Below are 12,550 nucleotides of genomic sequence, written 5' to 3'. Positions count from 1 at the left end.
CAAGAGATCCTCCCACCTCAGCCTCCTGAGCAGTTGGGACCACAGGTGTGCACCCCCATGCCCGGCTAATTTTTTTTTTTTAATGTTTTGTAGAGATGAGGTCTCATTATGTTGCCCAAGCTGGTCTTGAATGTCTGGGTTCAAGCCATCCCCCTGCCTCACCTTCCAAAGTGCTGGGATTACAGGTGTGAGCCACTCCCAGCTGATGGTCTGCTTTAATGTGGATCCCTCACACCTCCACCGCCAAATGCTACTTTGAATTAAAGAGACCATCACCAGGGACCGGGGCCTGGGTTGGGGGGCAGGGGGTGACCACCTTGAGACCTCTGGTTAGAAATGACGTGGGTGGGGAGCTGCCATGATCACCCAAAAATCAGTCATGTAGCCAGAGTGGTCCTCAGCATGGCCATAGGGAGGGCCACCAGGAAGGGTAGGGTCCCCATGAGAACTCAGTCTTTGTGGGGTCCCTGAAAGGGCATATCAGATGGACAGCCTAGGAGGTCTCAGATGTGATTAGAGGATCCCAGATATGACAAGGGTGTCCCTGACAGGGCCCAGACAAGACACATTTCACTGACTTCCCCATCCCCCCGCACCCCAGACCTCTCAAGAGTGATTTCAGACATGACAAAAGGATCTCGGAGGAGCCCTAGATGTGATTGGGGAACTCCAGACACATAAAAAGGGACAGCAGAATGGTTCCAGAGAATTGGGGGATCTCAAAGATGAGGAGACAGATGTGGCAACACAGCCATAGATGGGCAAAGAGATCTGAGATGACAACAGCTCCCAGAGGGCCCCAGACATAAGGAGGAGATCTCAGATCCGACAAGAGGGCCCCCTGGACCGGGCTCAGGGTTGCCAGCAGGGCCCCCACCCCAGATGAGATTGAGGGTTTACAGACACACGGGGATCTTAAAAAGGTCCCAGGCCTCACTGGGGAATCAGGTATCACAAGAAAATCCCAGAGAAGCTCTTGGGATTCTGGAAGAACTGCTACCCTGCCTCCCCTAGTATAGTGGTCCATAGGTCCTGTCACCCCAAACCTGAGGATCCTGGGGAGTCTGTACATGACAAAGAAATCCCAGAAGGACCCCAGATACAAGTGGGGAATCCCAGACAGGCCCGGGCTGGGCTTGGGGATTATGGCAGGGCAGCACTCCCCCTACCCCCAAAAGGTAGGGATGCATAAGTCATATCAGGTAGGGTGTGGGGACGCCCTTTTTCTTCCAGGGGGATCCTGGCTGGAACGTGAGGTCCCCCAGCAGCTCCACAGGTGGGAGCCTCGGGTGTGCTCAGGCCCGGCGGGCTGCAGGAAGCAGCGCGCTATCGAACTGGTAGGTGAGCTTGCGCTTGACCTTGCGGATCTCGCCGGTCTTGGCGTAGTTTCGGAGGGCGCGCGCCAGCTTCTGGTAGGTCATGCGCTTGCGGTTCCCCTTCTGCTGGCCCCAGCGGCGCGCCAGGAGCTCCTTGTGCTTGGAGGAGAACTGGAAGACGCCGGCGCCCTGCTCCACCCACCACACGCACTCACGCATGTCCCCGCGCGTCAGCAGCCCCAGCAGGAACTGGTACAGGCGCAGCTTCTTGCGGGTCCCTGCGGTGAGGTCGGGGGCACGCGTTAGGCGAGGGGTCCCTAAGGCCCCGCCTTCCCCATCCACCCTCCTCCGAGACTTCCGCCCCGGCCTCCATCTCCTGGATCTGAGAAGTGGGGTGAGGAAGTGGCTGTTACATACTCCTGGCTCTGCGCCCCTCACCACGGGGGCAAGTCACTCCCCCTGCCCGAAGCTGTCCTCCCCAGGCCCCCTCCGGAGTTCTGTGCTTTAATGTTCGAGATTTACATCTGTCCTGCCTTCTGCCTTGTGGCCAGCACGTAATATTCCCTATTTGTTGAGCTAATGGATGAAAGAGTTTGTGAAATGGGTTGACAGCGCTGCTCAAAGGATTATAACGGAGAGGCAAACAGATCTGGAGGCAGTTGCATTGGCCTGGCTATCTCTCCTGCTTCTGGTCTCCCAGCCTCTCAGCTCAAACCGGGACAGGGTCCCGGGAAAGGCCAGGGCACCTGACTCCTGGGCTCCTAGGCTTTTCTTTGTTTTTGAGACAGAGTCTTGCTCTGTGGCCCAGGCTGGAGTGCAATGGCTCAGTCTCGGCTCACTGCAGCCTCTGCCTCCAGGGTTCAAGCAATTCTGCCTCAGCCTCCCGAGTAGTTGGGACTACAGACATGCGCCACTACTCCCAGCTTATTTTTATATTTTTAGTAGAGACAGGGTTTCTGTTGGCCAGGCTGGTCTCGAACTCCTGGCCTCGGGTGATCGGCCCACCTCGGCCTCCCAAAATGCTGGGATTACAGGTGTGAGCCTCTGCGCCCGGCCAATAACTGGGAGTTTCAGAGCAGGGCACTGGCTACAAGAATCCCATCTCTGCCATTTTACAGCAGTGTGACCTTGGGGTGGTGACATAGTGACATTTTTTAAATTTTTTTTTTCAAGGCAGGGTCTCGTTCTGTCACCCAGGTTGGAGTACAGAGGAGCAATCACAGCTCACTGCAGCCTCGACCTCCTGGGCCTAAGCAATCCTCCTGCCCCAGCCTCCCCAGTAGCTGGGACTACAGGTATGCATCATCAGGCTTGGCTAATTGTTTTATTTTCTGTAGAGATGGTGTCTTACTATGCTGCCCAGGCTGGTCTTGAACTCCTGGCCTCAGGTGATCCTCCCACCTCGGCCTCTGAAAATGCTGGGATTACAGGTATGAACCACTGCACCTGACTGAATTCTTATAATTTTAGGCTGCCTCGACATTCATTTAAAATATAAGTTGGAGGCTGGGTGCAGTGGGCCATGCCTGTGATCCCAGCACTTTGGAAGGCTGAGGTGGGCGGATCACTTGAGGTCAGGAGTTCGAGACCAGCCTGGCCAACATGATGAAACCCCGTTTCTACTAAAAACACAAAAATTAGCTGGGTGTGGTGGCTTATGCCTGTAATCCCAGCTACTAAGATTACAGTAGCTGAGTCAACAAGCTACTGTAAGCTAGTGCAATGGTATGATCTCAGCTCACTGCAACCTCTGCCTCCTGGGCTCAAGCGATTCTCCTGCCTCAGCCTCCCAAAGTGCTGGGATTATAGGCATGAGCCATCGTGCCTGGCCTGAACCCACCAATTAAAACCCCCCTCAGGAAACCTGTTTGGTTGACACCTTGGACCCAATAAAGGCATCAGTCCACTGATCCCTCTCTCTCTCCCTCCCTGCCTGCACTCCCTGACCTGTGTGTGTGTGTGTGTGTGTGTGTGTGTGTGTGGCCTCCAGGCATGCCATGTATGCCCCAGGACCTATAAGCAATAAAATAATTTATTTCCGGCTGGGTGTGGTGGCTCATGCCTGTAACTTCAGCACTTTGGAAGACTGAGGTGGGAAGATAACATAGGCTCAGGAGTTGGAGATCAGCCGGGGCAACATAGCAAGACCTCACCTCTACAAAAATCTAAAAAACTAGTCAGGTGTGGTGGTGTATGCCTGTGGTCCTAGCTACTCAGGAGGCTGAGGCAGGAGGATCGATCGAGCCCAGGAGTTTAAGGCAGTAGTGAGCCTAGATTGCGCCACTGCACTTCAGCCTGGGTGACAGATGGAGACCCTGTCTCAAATAAATAAATAAAAATAAATAAAATCTTTATTTCCATCTTATGTCTTCCCTAGTCATTGGAGAGATCCTCTCCATCTTAAATGTCCTAAGTTAAAACAGGTGACTTAACCTCTTTGAGCTGAAGTCTCCTCAGCCACAAATGAGGCTGTGTGGCCAGGCACAGTGGCTCATGCCTGTAATCCCAGCACTTTGTGAGGCCAAGACGGATGGATCACCTGAAGTCAGGAGCTCAAGACCAGGCTGGCCAACATGGAGAAACCCCATCTGTACTAAAAATACAAAATTCAGCTGGGCGTGGTGTGATCCCAGCTACTCCAGAGGCTGAGGCAGGAGGATTGCTTGAACCCAGCAGGTGGAGGTTACAGTGGGCTGAGATCGTGTCACTGCACTCCAGCCTGGGTGACAGAGCGAGACTCTGTCTCAAAAAATAAATTAATTAAATTTTTTTTTAATGAGGCTGTGGTTTTGTTTGTTTGTTTTTGAGACGGAGTCTTGCTCTATCACCCAGGCTGGAGTGCAGTGGTGCAATCTCGGCTCACTGCAACCTTTGCCTCCTGGGTTCCAGCAATTCTCCCACCTCAGCCTCCTGAGTAGCTGGGATTACAGGCACGTACCACCATGCTCCACTAATTTTTTTTTTTTTTTTTTAGATGGAGTCTCACTCTGTCACCAGGCTGGACTTCAGTGGTGAGATCTCGGCTCACTGCAACCTCTGCCTCCTGGGTTCAAGCGATTCTTCTGCCTCAGCCTCCCGAGTAGCTGGGACTACAGGTGCGCACCACCACGCCCAACTAATTTTTGTAGTTTTAGTAGATGTGAGGTTTCACCATGTTGGCCAGGATGGTCTCAATCTCTTTTTTTTTTTTTTTTTTTTTTTGAGACGGAGTCTCGCTCTGTCGCCCAGGCTGGAGTGCACTGGCCGGATCTCAGCTCACTGCAAGCTCCGCCTCCCGGGTTTACGCCATTCTCCTGCCTCAGCCTCCCGAGTAGCTGGGACTACAGGCGCCCGCCACCTCGCCCGGCTAAGTTTTTGTATTTTTTTTAGTACAGACGGGGTTTCACCGTTTCAGCCAGGATGGTCTCGATTTCCTGACCTCGTGATCCGCCCATCTCGGCCTCCCAAAGTGCTGGGATTACAGGCTTGAGCCACCGCGCCCGGCCGGTCTCAATCTCTTGACCTCATGATCCACCCGCCTCAGCCTCTCAAAGTGCTGGGATTAAAGGCGTGAGCCACCGCGCCCGGCCTAATTTTTGTATTTTTAGTAGAGACGGGGTTTTGCCATGTTGGCCAGGCTGGTCTCGAACTCCTGACCTCAGGTCCTGCCCCACTCAGCCTCCCAAAGTGTTGGGATTACAGGCGTGAGCCACCACACCCAGCCTGTGTGTTGATTTTTACAATCCACTGTGGAGCCTGTAGGGCCAGGTGCTTTGCAAGGTGCTTTACAATTATGAGCTCATTTAATCTCCGTCATAACCCCGTGAGATAGGGACGATGACAATGATGCTCACTTTATAGATGAGAAAGCGAGGCCCAGGCACAGAAAGTAAGGAATGATCTCAGCTTTCTTGGGGTTGAGCATAAAGGATGTTGGGCACATGGGCAGGGCAAGGGTTGAAGCGTTGGGGGTTGACAGTGTTATTACTTCCATAGCTGTGGTGTCAGGAATGATGGGGAAGAGGTCGACTTATTGAAGTGCTTACTCTGTGCCTGGCACTGCTGTCCCATTTACACTTATTATCCCATCTAATCCTCCCAACGACCTCAGGAGGGTAGACACTATCACCTCCATCCCCATCGCACAGACAGGAAACCTGGGCACAGAGAGGTAGAGGCACTTACCCAAGGTCACACAGCCAGCAGATGGTGTGGATCTGGAGTTGCCTGGAGTGCTGGCATATATGTAGAGGCCCAGGAAGCCATGGTGCTCTCAGCCCCCCAACCATCTCCAGCTGGCATCTCCCCCACCCCAGCCACTCCCGCATACCTGACTCGGATCCCTTCCCCTCGGGGCCAGCCACGAGGGCCTCATCCGACTCGCTGTCCGAGACCTCCAGGGCAGGGCTGTCCAGCGGTAAGTCTTCCTCCTCTGATAGCACGGGGCTGGGGTACGGGGCATATGCCGGGGAAACCAGGGTCTGCGGAAGGTCAGGGTCACTTGCATGTCCAGGGACCCCTTGTCTCCCTCCACTTCCTCCTCTCAGGCCAAGGCGGTGGCCCTCCTGGCTCTGGTCTCCCTCTTTGTTGACAGCGTGGACTCTGGCCTTTGTTCAGATCACCACACTGTGGCCAGGGGACACCTGAGGCACCTCCTTAAAGCTGGTCCAACACAGGTAATGTGAGGCTGCCCTGTCCCTGGCTTCCCGTCACTACCTCTCTTGACTCACTTGTTCAGAGGGGCAACAACAGAACGTAACCTGGGAGGCTGCTGCAGGGGTTACTATGTGCAGTCTCCGTGCGGTGCCTGGCACCCAGCACACCTCAGCCAAATGACTGAGCTTGAGTTTTCTTTTCTTTTCTTTCTTTTTTTTTTTTTTTTTTTGAGACAGGATCTTGCTCTGTTGCCCAGGCTGGAGTGCAGTGGCATGATCTCCGCTCACCACAGCCTCGACCTTTTGGGCTCAAACAATCCTCCTCCCACCTCAGCCTCTCAAGTAGCTGGGATTACACACCACACCTGCTTTGGGCTGGATTTCAACTGTCCCCTTACCACTCACCTGGCTGGTGAAGTCTTCCGTGGGGTATGCAGGGAGGCCAGGCCCTGGGGCCTCCAGGCTGGGGGCCAGTTCGAGGTTCCCTGCAGGGCTGTAGGTGGGGGGTCCATAGCAGAGCTGGGCAGCCTGGGAGTGGCTAAAAGCGGCTGCTGCTGGGTCAAAGGCTTCATAGGGGGCGGCTGGGACAGGTGGGGCCACAGTCCAGTCCCATAGGGAGTCTGGGGGAGGGGCACTGAGTCAGAAGCTGGGAGCTCTGAGGGAGGCCTCCTCCCAGTCGAAGCCCCCAGCACAGAGAGGCCATTGTAGGCTGTGCAAATCTCTGACCCCAGGATTTGCATGGGGGAGCGGATGGGTGGGAGAGGAAAGGGGAGGAGGGCTACAGGCCCAGGCCACCTTTATCCTGTTGTGCTAGGTGATGACCTCCCCTGGGCCTCAGCTCCCCCATCTGTGAAATGGGCCCCAGGCCAGGAAGGGTACTGGGCTGGGGTCACTCACCAGGAGCCCCCTCTGAGTCAGGGTAGCTGGAATGCTTGCAGCTGTCCAGGTCATAGAAGACGCCATCTGGGTACTGGTACGGGGTGCAGGAGGGAAGAGGGGTCATTCCAGGCCTTGGGGACTCCCAACCCCCACCCTGAACCCTTGGGGAGACTCCAGCACAGACAGGGGAGAGAAGAGGGGACGCTGGAGAGATTAGAGCAACAAAGAGACAGAGACTAGGCATCAGAGACAGGGACAAAGAGACAGAAATACAGAGAGTAGAGACACAACCCAACAGGGACACACAGCAGCCAGCTCCTGCTAAGACGGTGGGCTCCCAAGAACCCCGACCCCTCACTGGCACACAGTCAGCACATCAGGGCACCTGGAGAAGGGGTGGAAGACCTTTCCCAGCCTTGCCTGCCTGGGGGCTCTGGAGGTGAAGGGCAAGGGGAAATGGAAGTGTTTCACTTAACAGAAGCAGGGGTCAGTGCTTTTTAAATACACCTCCAGGCCGGGCGTGGTGGCTCACGCCTATCATCCCAACACTTTGGGAGGCTGAGGCGGGCAGATCACCTGAGGTCAGGAGTTCGAGACCAGTCTAGCCAACACGGTGAAATCCCATCTCTACTAAGAATACAAAAATTAGCCAGGTGCAGTGGCTTACGCCTGTAATCCCAGCACTTTGGGAGGCTGAGGCCAGCGAATCACCTGAGGTCAGGAGTTCGAGACCAGCCTGCTCAACATGGTGAAGCCCCGTCTCTACTGAAAATGTAAAACTTAGCTGGATGTGGTGGCAGGTGCCTGTAATCCCAGCTACTCTGGAAGCTGAGGCAGGAGAATTGCTTGAACTTGAGACGTGGAGGTTGCAGTGAGCTGAGATTGCACCACTGCACTCCAGCCTGGGTGACAGAGTGAGACTTTGTCTCAAAAAATAAATAGGCCGGGTACAGTGGCTCACGCCTGTAATGCCAGCACTTTGGGAGGCCAAGGCAGGCAGATCTTGAGGTCAGGAGATCGATACCAGCCTGGCCAACATGGTGTTTTGTATTTTGTAAAAATACAAAAATTAGCCAGGCATAGTGGTGCACACCTGTAGTCCCAGTTACTCGGGAGGCTGAGGTAGGAGAACTGCTTGAACCCAGGAGGTGGAGGTTGCAGTGAACCGAGATCATGCCACTGTACTGCAGCCTGGCGACAGAGCAAGACTGTCTCAATAAATAAATAAATAAATAAATAAATAAATAAATAAACCTCCATATGTTGATTTGCCCCAGGAATCATGTGTTGTTGCTTCAAGAACTCGAGTCTAGGAAAAACTAAAGCTAGATCCACACCATGCCTAGGACCTGGCAGTCTCACTCCTTGGCATTTAATCAAGAGAACTGAAAATGGATGTGCACAAAATAGCCTTGTTCCAGAATCATCCCAGCAGCTTTATTATGAGTCTCCAACTGGAAACAGCCCAGGCGTCATCAGCAGGAGAAGGGATAAACAAACTGTGGTGTGGGCTGATCATAGAGTACTATACAGCAAGGAAAAAGGACAAACACTGACACACATTTCATGTTGAGTGAGGGAAGCCAGACCCCAAAAGGGACATGCTGTATGACTCACTTTACATAAAATTCAAAAGCAGGCAGCCAGGTGTGGTGATCCACACCTGTAATCCCAGCAATTGGGAGGCTAAGGTGGGAGGATCACTTGAGCTCAGGAGTTTGAAACCAGCCTGGATAACATGGTGAAACCCTGTCTCTACTAAAAATACAAAAATTAGCCAGGCGTGGTGGCGCGTGCCTGTAATCCCAGCTACTTGGGAGGCTGAGGCAGGAGAATTGCTTGAACCTGGGAGGTGAAGGTTGCAGTGAGCCAAGACGGTGCCACTGCACTCCAGCCTGGGTGACAGAGTGAGACTCCAAAAAAAAAAAAAAAAAAAAGAGCAGGCAAAACAAATTACAACTTGGTGGCGGAAAACATTAGAGAAAGTTATTGACTGAGAAGGGACAGGAAGGAATATTTCAGAGATGGAAATGTTCAGCATCTTGATCTGGCTTGTGGCTACACGGTGTATAGATAATGCAAAAACTCACTGAAGTGTCCACACGATTTGTCACTTTACTGACTTGTTAGTTACACTTCAATTAAAACAAACAAACAAACAAAAAAACATGACTGGGGTGTGAATGTGGAGGGGCATGAACAGGGGGTTTCTTTCAAGCACATCAGACTGGGTTGTGGGTTCAAGGGTGTTGGGTATAGTATTCCGTGTCTGAACTATTACAGAATACAATTTTTAAAACTATGAACAAACAAGAAGGAAAGGAACATGAAAATACACCTGCTGAATGTGGGATGGGCAGAGAGAGACGCAAAGCCACAAGGAAGTGGATTCAGGCTGAGAGAGGGAGAGAGACATCAAAAATACGGATGGGGGTGGCAGGAGATACCAAGGGGGAGCTCAGAAACAAAGTGACAGGAAGACGCGGGAGGGGAAACTGAGGAAGGAAGCAAATCACTTGTCTGAGGGAGGTCACCATGGGCCACCTCTCCCTGGCTCCCAGGGGCCCCAACTCACCAGACAGCTGAAGTGTGGCCCGTCGAGCCTGGAGGGGAGAGACACAAGGGCATGCTGAGGCTGCCTCCAGCCACCTGAGTCTCAAAGTGGTTGGGGGCTGACGGGGAGGCGGCAGCAGCTGTGACCACCACAGCCCTGTGTGAGGGACCAGCCCCACCACATTCACCGGACTCCCCCACTACCCTCTGCTGGGACAGGAAGTGGGGGGGGTGGGGGGGGAGGCAAATGTCCCCCTCCTCCCCAGGATTTGCATAGACACCCTAGTGGGGAGGGGCAGGGAAAGTGAGGGAGAGAAAGTCCCGGAAAGGAGGTGTGGGGATGGAGAGGGGGCCTGGGTCAAGTGCGGCCTTGGTGGCGAGTCAGTTAAATGAGTCCAGCTTGGACCAGAGGAGAGGGATGGAGAGATGTCTGGGTGGAGAGGGGGAAACCCAGAGGAGTCTCAGATGAGGAGGTTCCAGGAGAGGTGGGACAGGGAGAAAGGTGTGCAAAGGGACATTCACGCACGGAGGCAGGGAGGATTCCTGGAGCCCCAGATGGAGGGTGAGGCAGAAGGAGAGCGAAAGGCAGGGAGAGCGAGAACTGGAGACAGAGACACAGAGACAGGCGGAGACAGAGAGCAACAGGCAGAACGCTGAGAGCCAGGAGATGCCAGATACAGAGCGAACAGATACGGGAACTCGGGGAGAGGGGAAGAGTCATGGATGGACAGAGTGAGAGCCACGGAGGACGCCCGCGGGAGGGCATGCTAGCAAGTGTCCCGAGGAAATGAGATCTGTGGGGAACAGGAAGGACAGGGACTGGGGGGATGGAGGAGAGTCCCAGCGAGGGCATGCTAGCAAGTGTCCTGGGGCAGTGAGACCCCTTCCTCCACTCCCACCCACCTGCCCTGAGGAGCAGAGACCCCTGCCCATGGGTAAGGCCCCACGGAGGGGCAGTGCAGGTGGGGACCCCGGGTGCAGGTTTGGGGGCCCTCACTTACTGTGCAGCCTCCAGGGCGAGCATGGTGGTGCCGGGCAGGCTGTTTGCCGCCCGCTGCAGCCGCCAACCCTATTTATATCTTGGCCCAGCCCCTACGGGGGGAGGAGGGTGCCCGCTGTCCACAAGCTCGGCCCTCCTCAAAAATCCCCTCAGGGAGGGGGTCAGGGGAGGGGGCTGGATTGCACAACCCCTTTGTCACGTGGCAGGGAGGGCGGGCCAGAGGCTGTCTGGATTTGGGGATCCCCGTGGGGCTGGGTTTGGGGGGCTGACCTTGAGGGCTGGAGATGGGACAGGAGCTGGATTTGGGGGAATCCTGAAAGTCAGGGAAGGGCTGGGGTTCACTGAGGAGGAGAATCAGGAAACAGAGGATCTGGACCCAGGAGCTGAATTCCAGCAGCGGCAGGCTGGGGGCCCGAGGGGCGAGCACAAGGCTCTCCCGGGGGGGATGTGTGAGGTGACGGGAGGGCTGAGGGTGTCTGAGGGCATTTAGAGGCTGCGGGGATAGAGATGGGAGTCGCTGGGGGGAAACCCAGACCCAAAGCCCATTGCCAGGACCTTGACGTGGAAACATCGTGGGTGTGTGGCCCGGCGGGGGGCGAGGGGGGGTCCTCTTGGCCGTGCTGGGGAGTGGAAGCCCCGGTGAGCCTGGGGCTGCCCCAAGGCCTGGAGGAAACAGGTCAGCACCTGGAGGGCGGGGCAGCCACCAGGGTCCCCAGGGTCATCACCAGGGAGGGCTGGGCCGGGACCAGACACCTGGGGGTCCTAAGCAGGGCAGAGAAGCGCCGGGATAGGTGTCATTCAGGGCCAGGGAGGACACATGCAGGCTTGGCCCACACGAACCAGGCAGCACAGGCAGGAGCCCAGGGGGCTTCTGCTGAGGATGAGGTGCAGTGGGGGCCTCAGGAGGGTCCCAGCCAGGACCAGGGCTTATGAAACCAGACCGTGTGCCCCCAGAGACCACAAAGCACCATGTAGCAAAAGTCCAGAACTTTATTAATTATCCCTGGCCCCGCCCCCGCCCCATGGGATGCTTGCAGGGTCACCAGGCCTCGGGGCCAGGGGGTCCAAAGCGCCGCAGGAGCTGCTCCTGGTCCTCCAGGTCCTTCCGCACCTTCTTGCGCATGTAGAAAATGGGGCAGTCCCGGCTGCGGGTGGGGGCGGGGGCGGGGGCGGGGGCAGGGGCAGGGTCAGGACCGGCCAAGGCCCAGTGCCCAGCCTGGGAGAGGGGTGGGGGCTGTTCCCAGGACTTTGGCCCCCGCCTGCTGCCCAGCCCACCCGCCCCCTCCCGCAGCGGCTGTTTGCTCAGCAGGCACGGGGGGGAGCCGATAACGGCGGGTGCCTGGCGAGGTGCAGGGCCACGGCTGGCCGTATATCACCTGTCACCTGGCGTGGGAACCCACCCCGCCTACCCGTTCCCTGGGGAAAGCCCGGCCCCGCCCTGGGGAGGGGGCCAGGCTGGCTGGGTGTGTCGTGAGGACAGCCATTTCCCGGGCAACAGTGGGTGCCGGGCCCTGCCCCTCAGCACCTACCCCCCTCTGGGGGGCTGGGATGGGCCCATTTTTCAGGCAAGGACACTGAGGCTCAGGAGAGCTCACAGCTGGAAGGGGATGGGCTGGGAGGATGCTCAGGAGAGGCCTTGGAGTCAGAGGTTGGGTCAACAATCCACAGGCCTGGGAGCTGGGAAGGGGCGGGGCAGCCCAGGGTCGGGACACGGCGCACACCTGGTGCAGATGACATCCTCGTGCAGGCTGCCCTGGCAGCGCTGGCACTGCGTCCAGAGGCGCGAGAAGCGCTCCTCCAGGGCATTCAGATGGGATACCTGGGGATGGCAGCGGCTGAGCAGGGCACCCCAGCCTCCCCACCTGGCCCCTCCTCACCTCCCGGCCCTCTCACCTCCTTCTGATACAGCTCAGACTCCCGGGGCTGGCAGAACTCACACACGGCTCCTGGGGGAAGGCGGGTCAGCACCGAGTGCTGGGGCCAAGCCAGGAACTGGGCCACCCCATCCCTGCCCACTGCCAATCCCAGCTTCTGAAAGTCCCCAGAGGCTGGAGAACAACGGAGCGAGTGTGCTGGGAAAACTCCCCTGGGGAACTCCCAGGGTGGGGGCCAAGGACCCTCTGTGGGGGGTGGAGAGAGGGGCCACCTGCCCAAGGGCCCTGGGTCTA

At 56.4% G+C, this 12,550-nt stretch overlaps 1 protein-coding gene across 9 annotated transcripts in view; it reads right to left on the bottom strand.

The window, feature by feature from the left end:
• Positions 1–640: 640 nt before the first annotated feature.
• LOC102124147 (DNA polymerase delta catalytic subunit) overlaps positions 641–12,550 on the bottom strand; it is a 43,365-nt gene continuing 31,455 nt past the window's right edge. For 6 of the 9 annotated variants that reach the window (XR_012427894.1, XM_045380334.2, XM_005590006.4 and 3 more), the window contains 3 exons: positions 12,276–12,328; positions 12,104–12,201; positions 11,355–11,527 (listed from right to left, as the gene is read on the bottom strand). Coding sequence is in view for 8 of the 9 variants with exons in the window: in XM_045380334.2 (XP_045236269.2) it covers positions 11,422–11,527; positions 12,104–12,201; positions 12,276–12,328 (257 nt within the window). In the remaining variant the exon portion in view is untranslated. Of the gene's footprint in view, positions 1,595–5,341; positions 5,343–5,625; positions 5,777–6,355; positions 6,571–6,847; positions 6,921–9,404; positions 9,433–10,383; positions 10,432–11,354; positions 11,528–12,103; positions 12,202–12,275; positions 12,329–12,550 lie in introns of those variants that run through there. The other 3 variants (XM_045380335.3, XM_065535758.2, XM_005590008.5) reach the window with 3 other exon arrangements.

The sequence above is a fragment of the Macaca fascicularis genome, chromosome 19 (genome assembly GCF_037993035.2).
Source record: "Macaca fascicularis isolate 582-1 chromosome 19, T2T-MFA8v1.1".
Classification (NCBI taxonomy): domain Eukaryota; kingdom Metazoa; phylum Chordata; class Mammalia; order Primates; family Cercopithecidae; genus Macaca; species Macaca fascicularis.
Note: the sequence above shows the minus strand (reverse complement) of the source record. Positions and strands in the feature narration are given on the sequence as shown.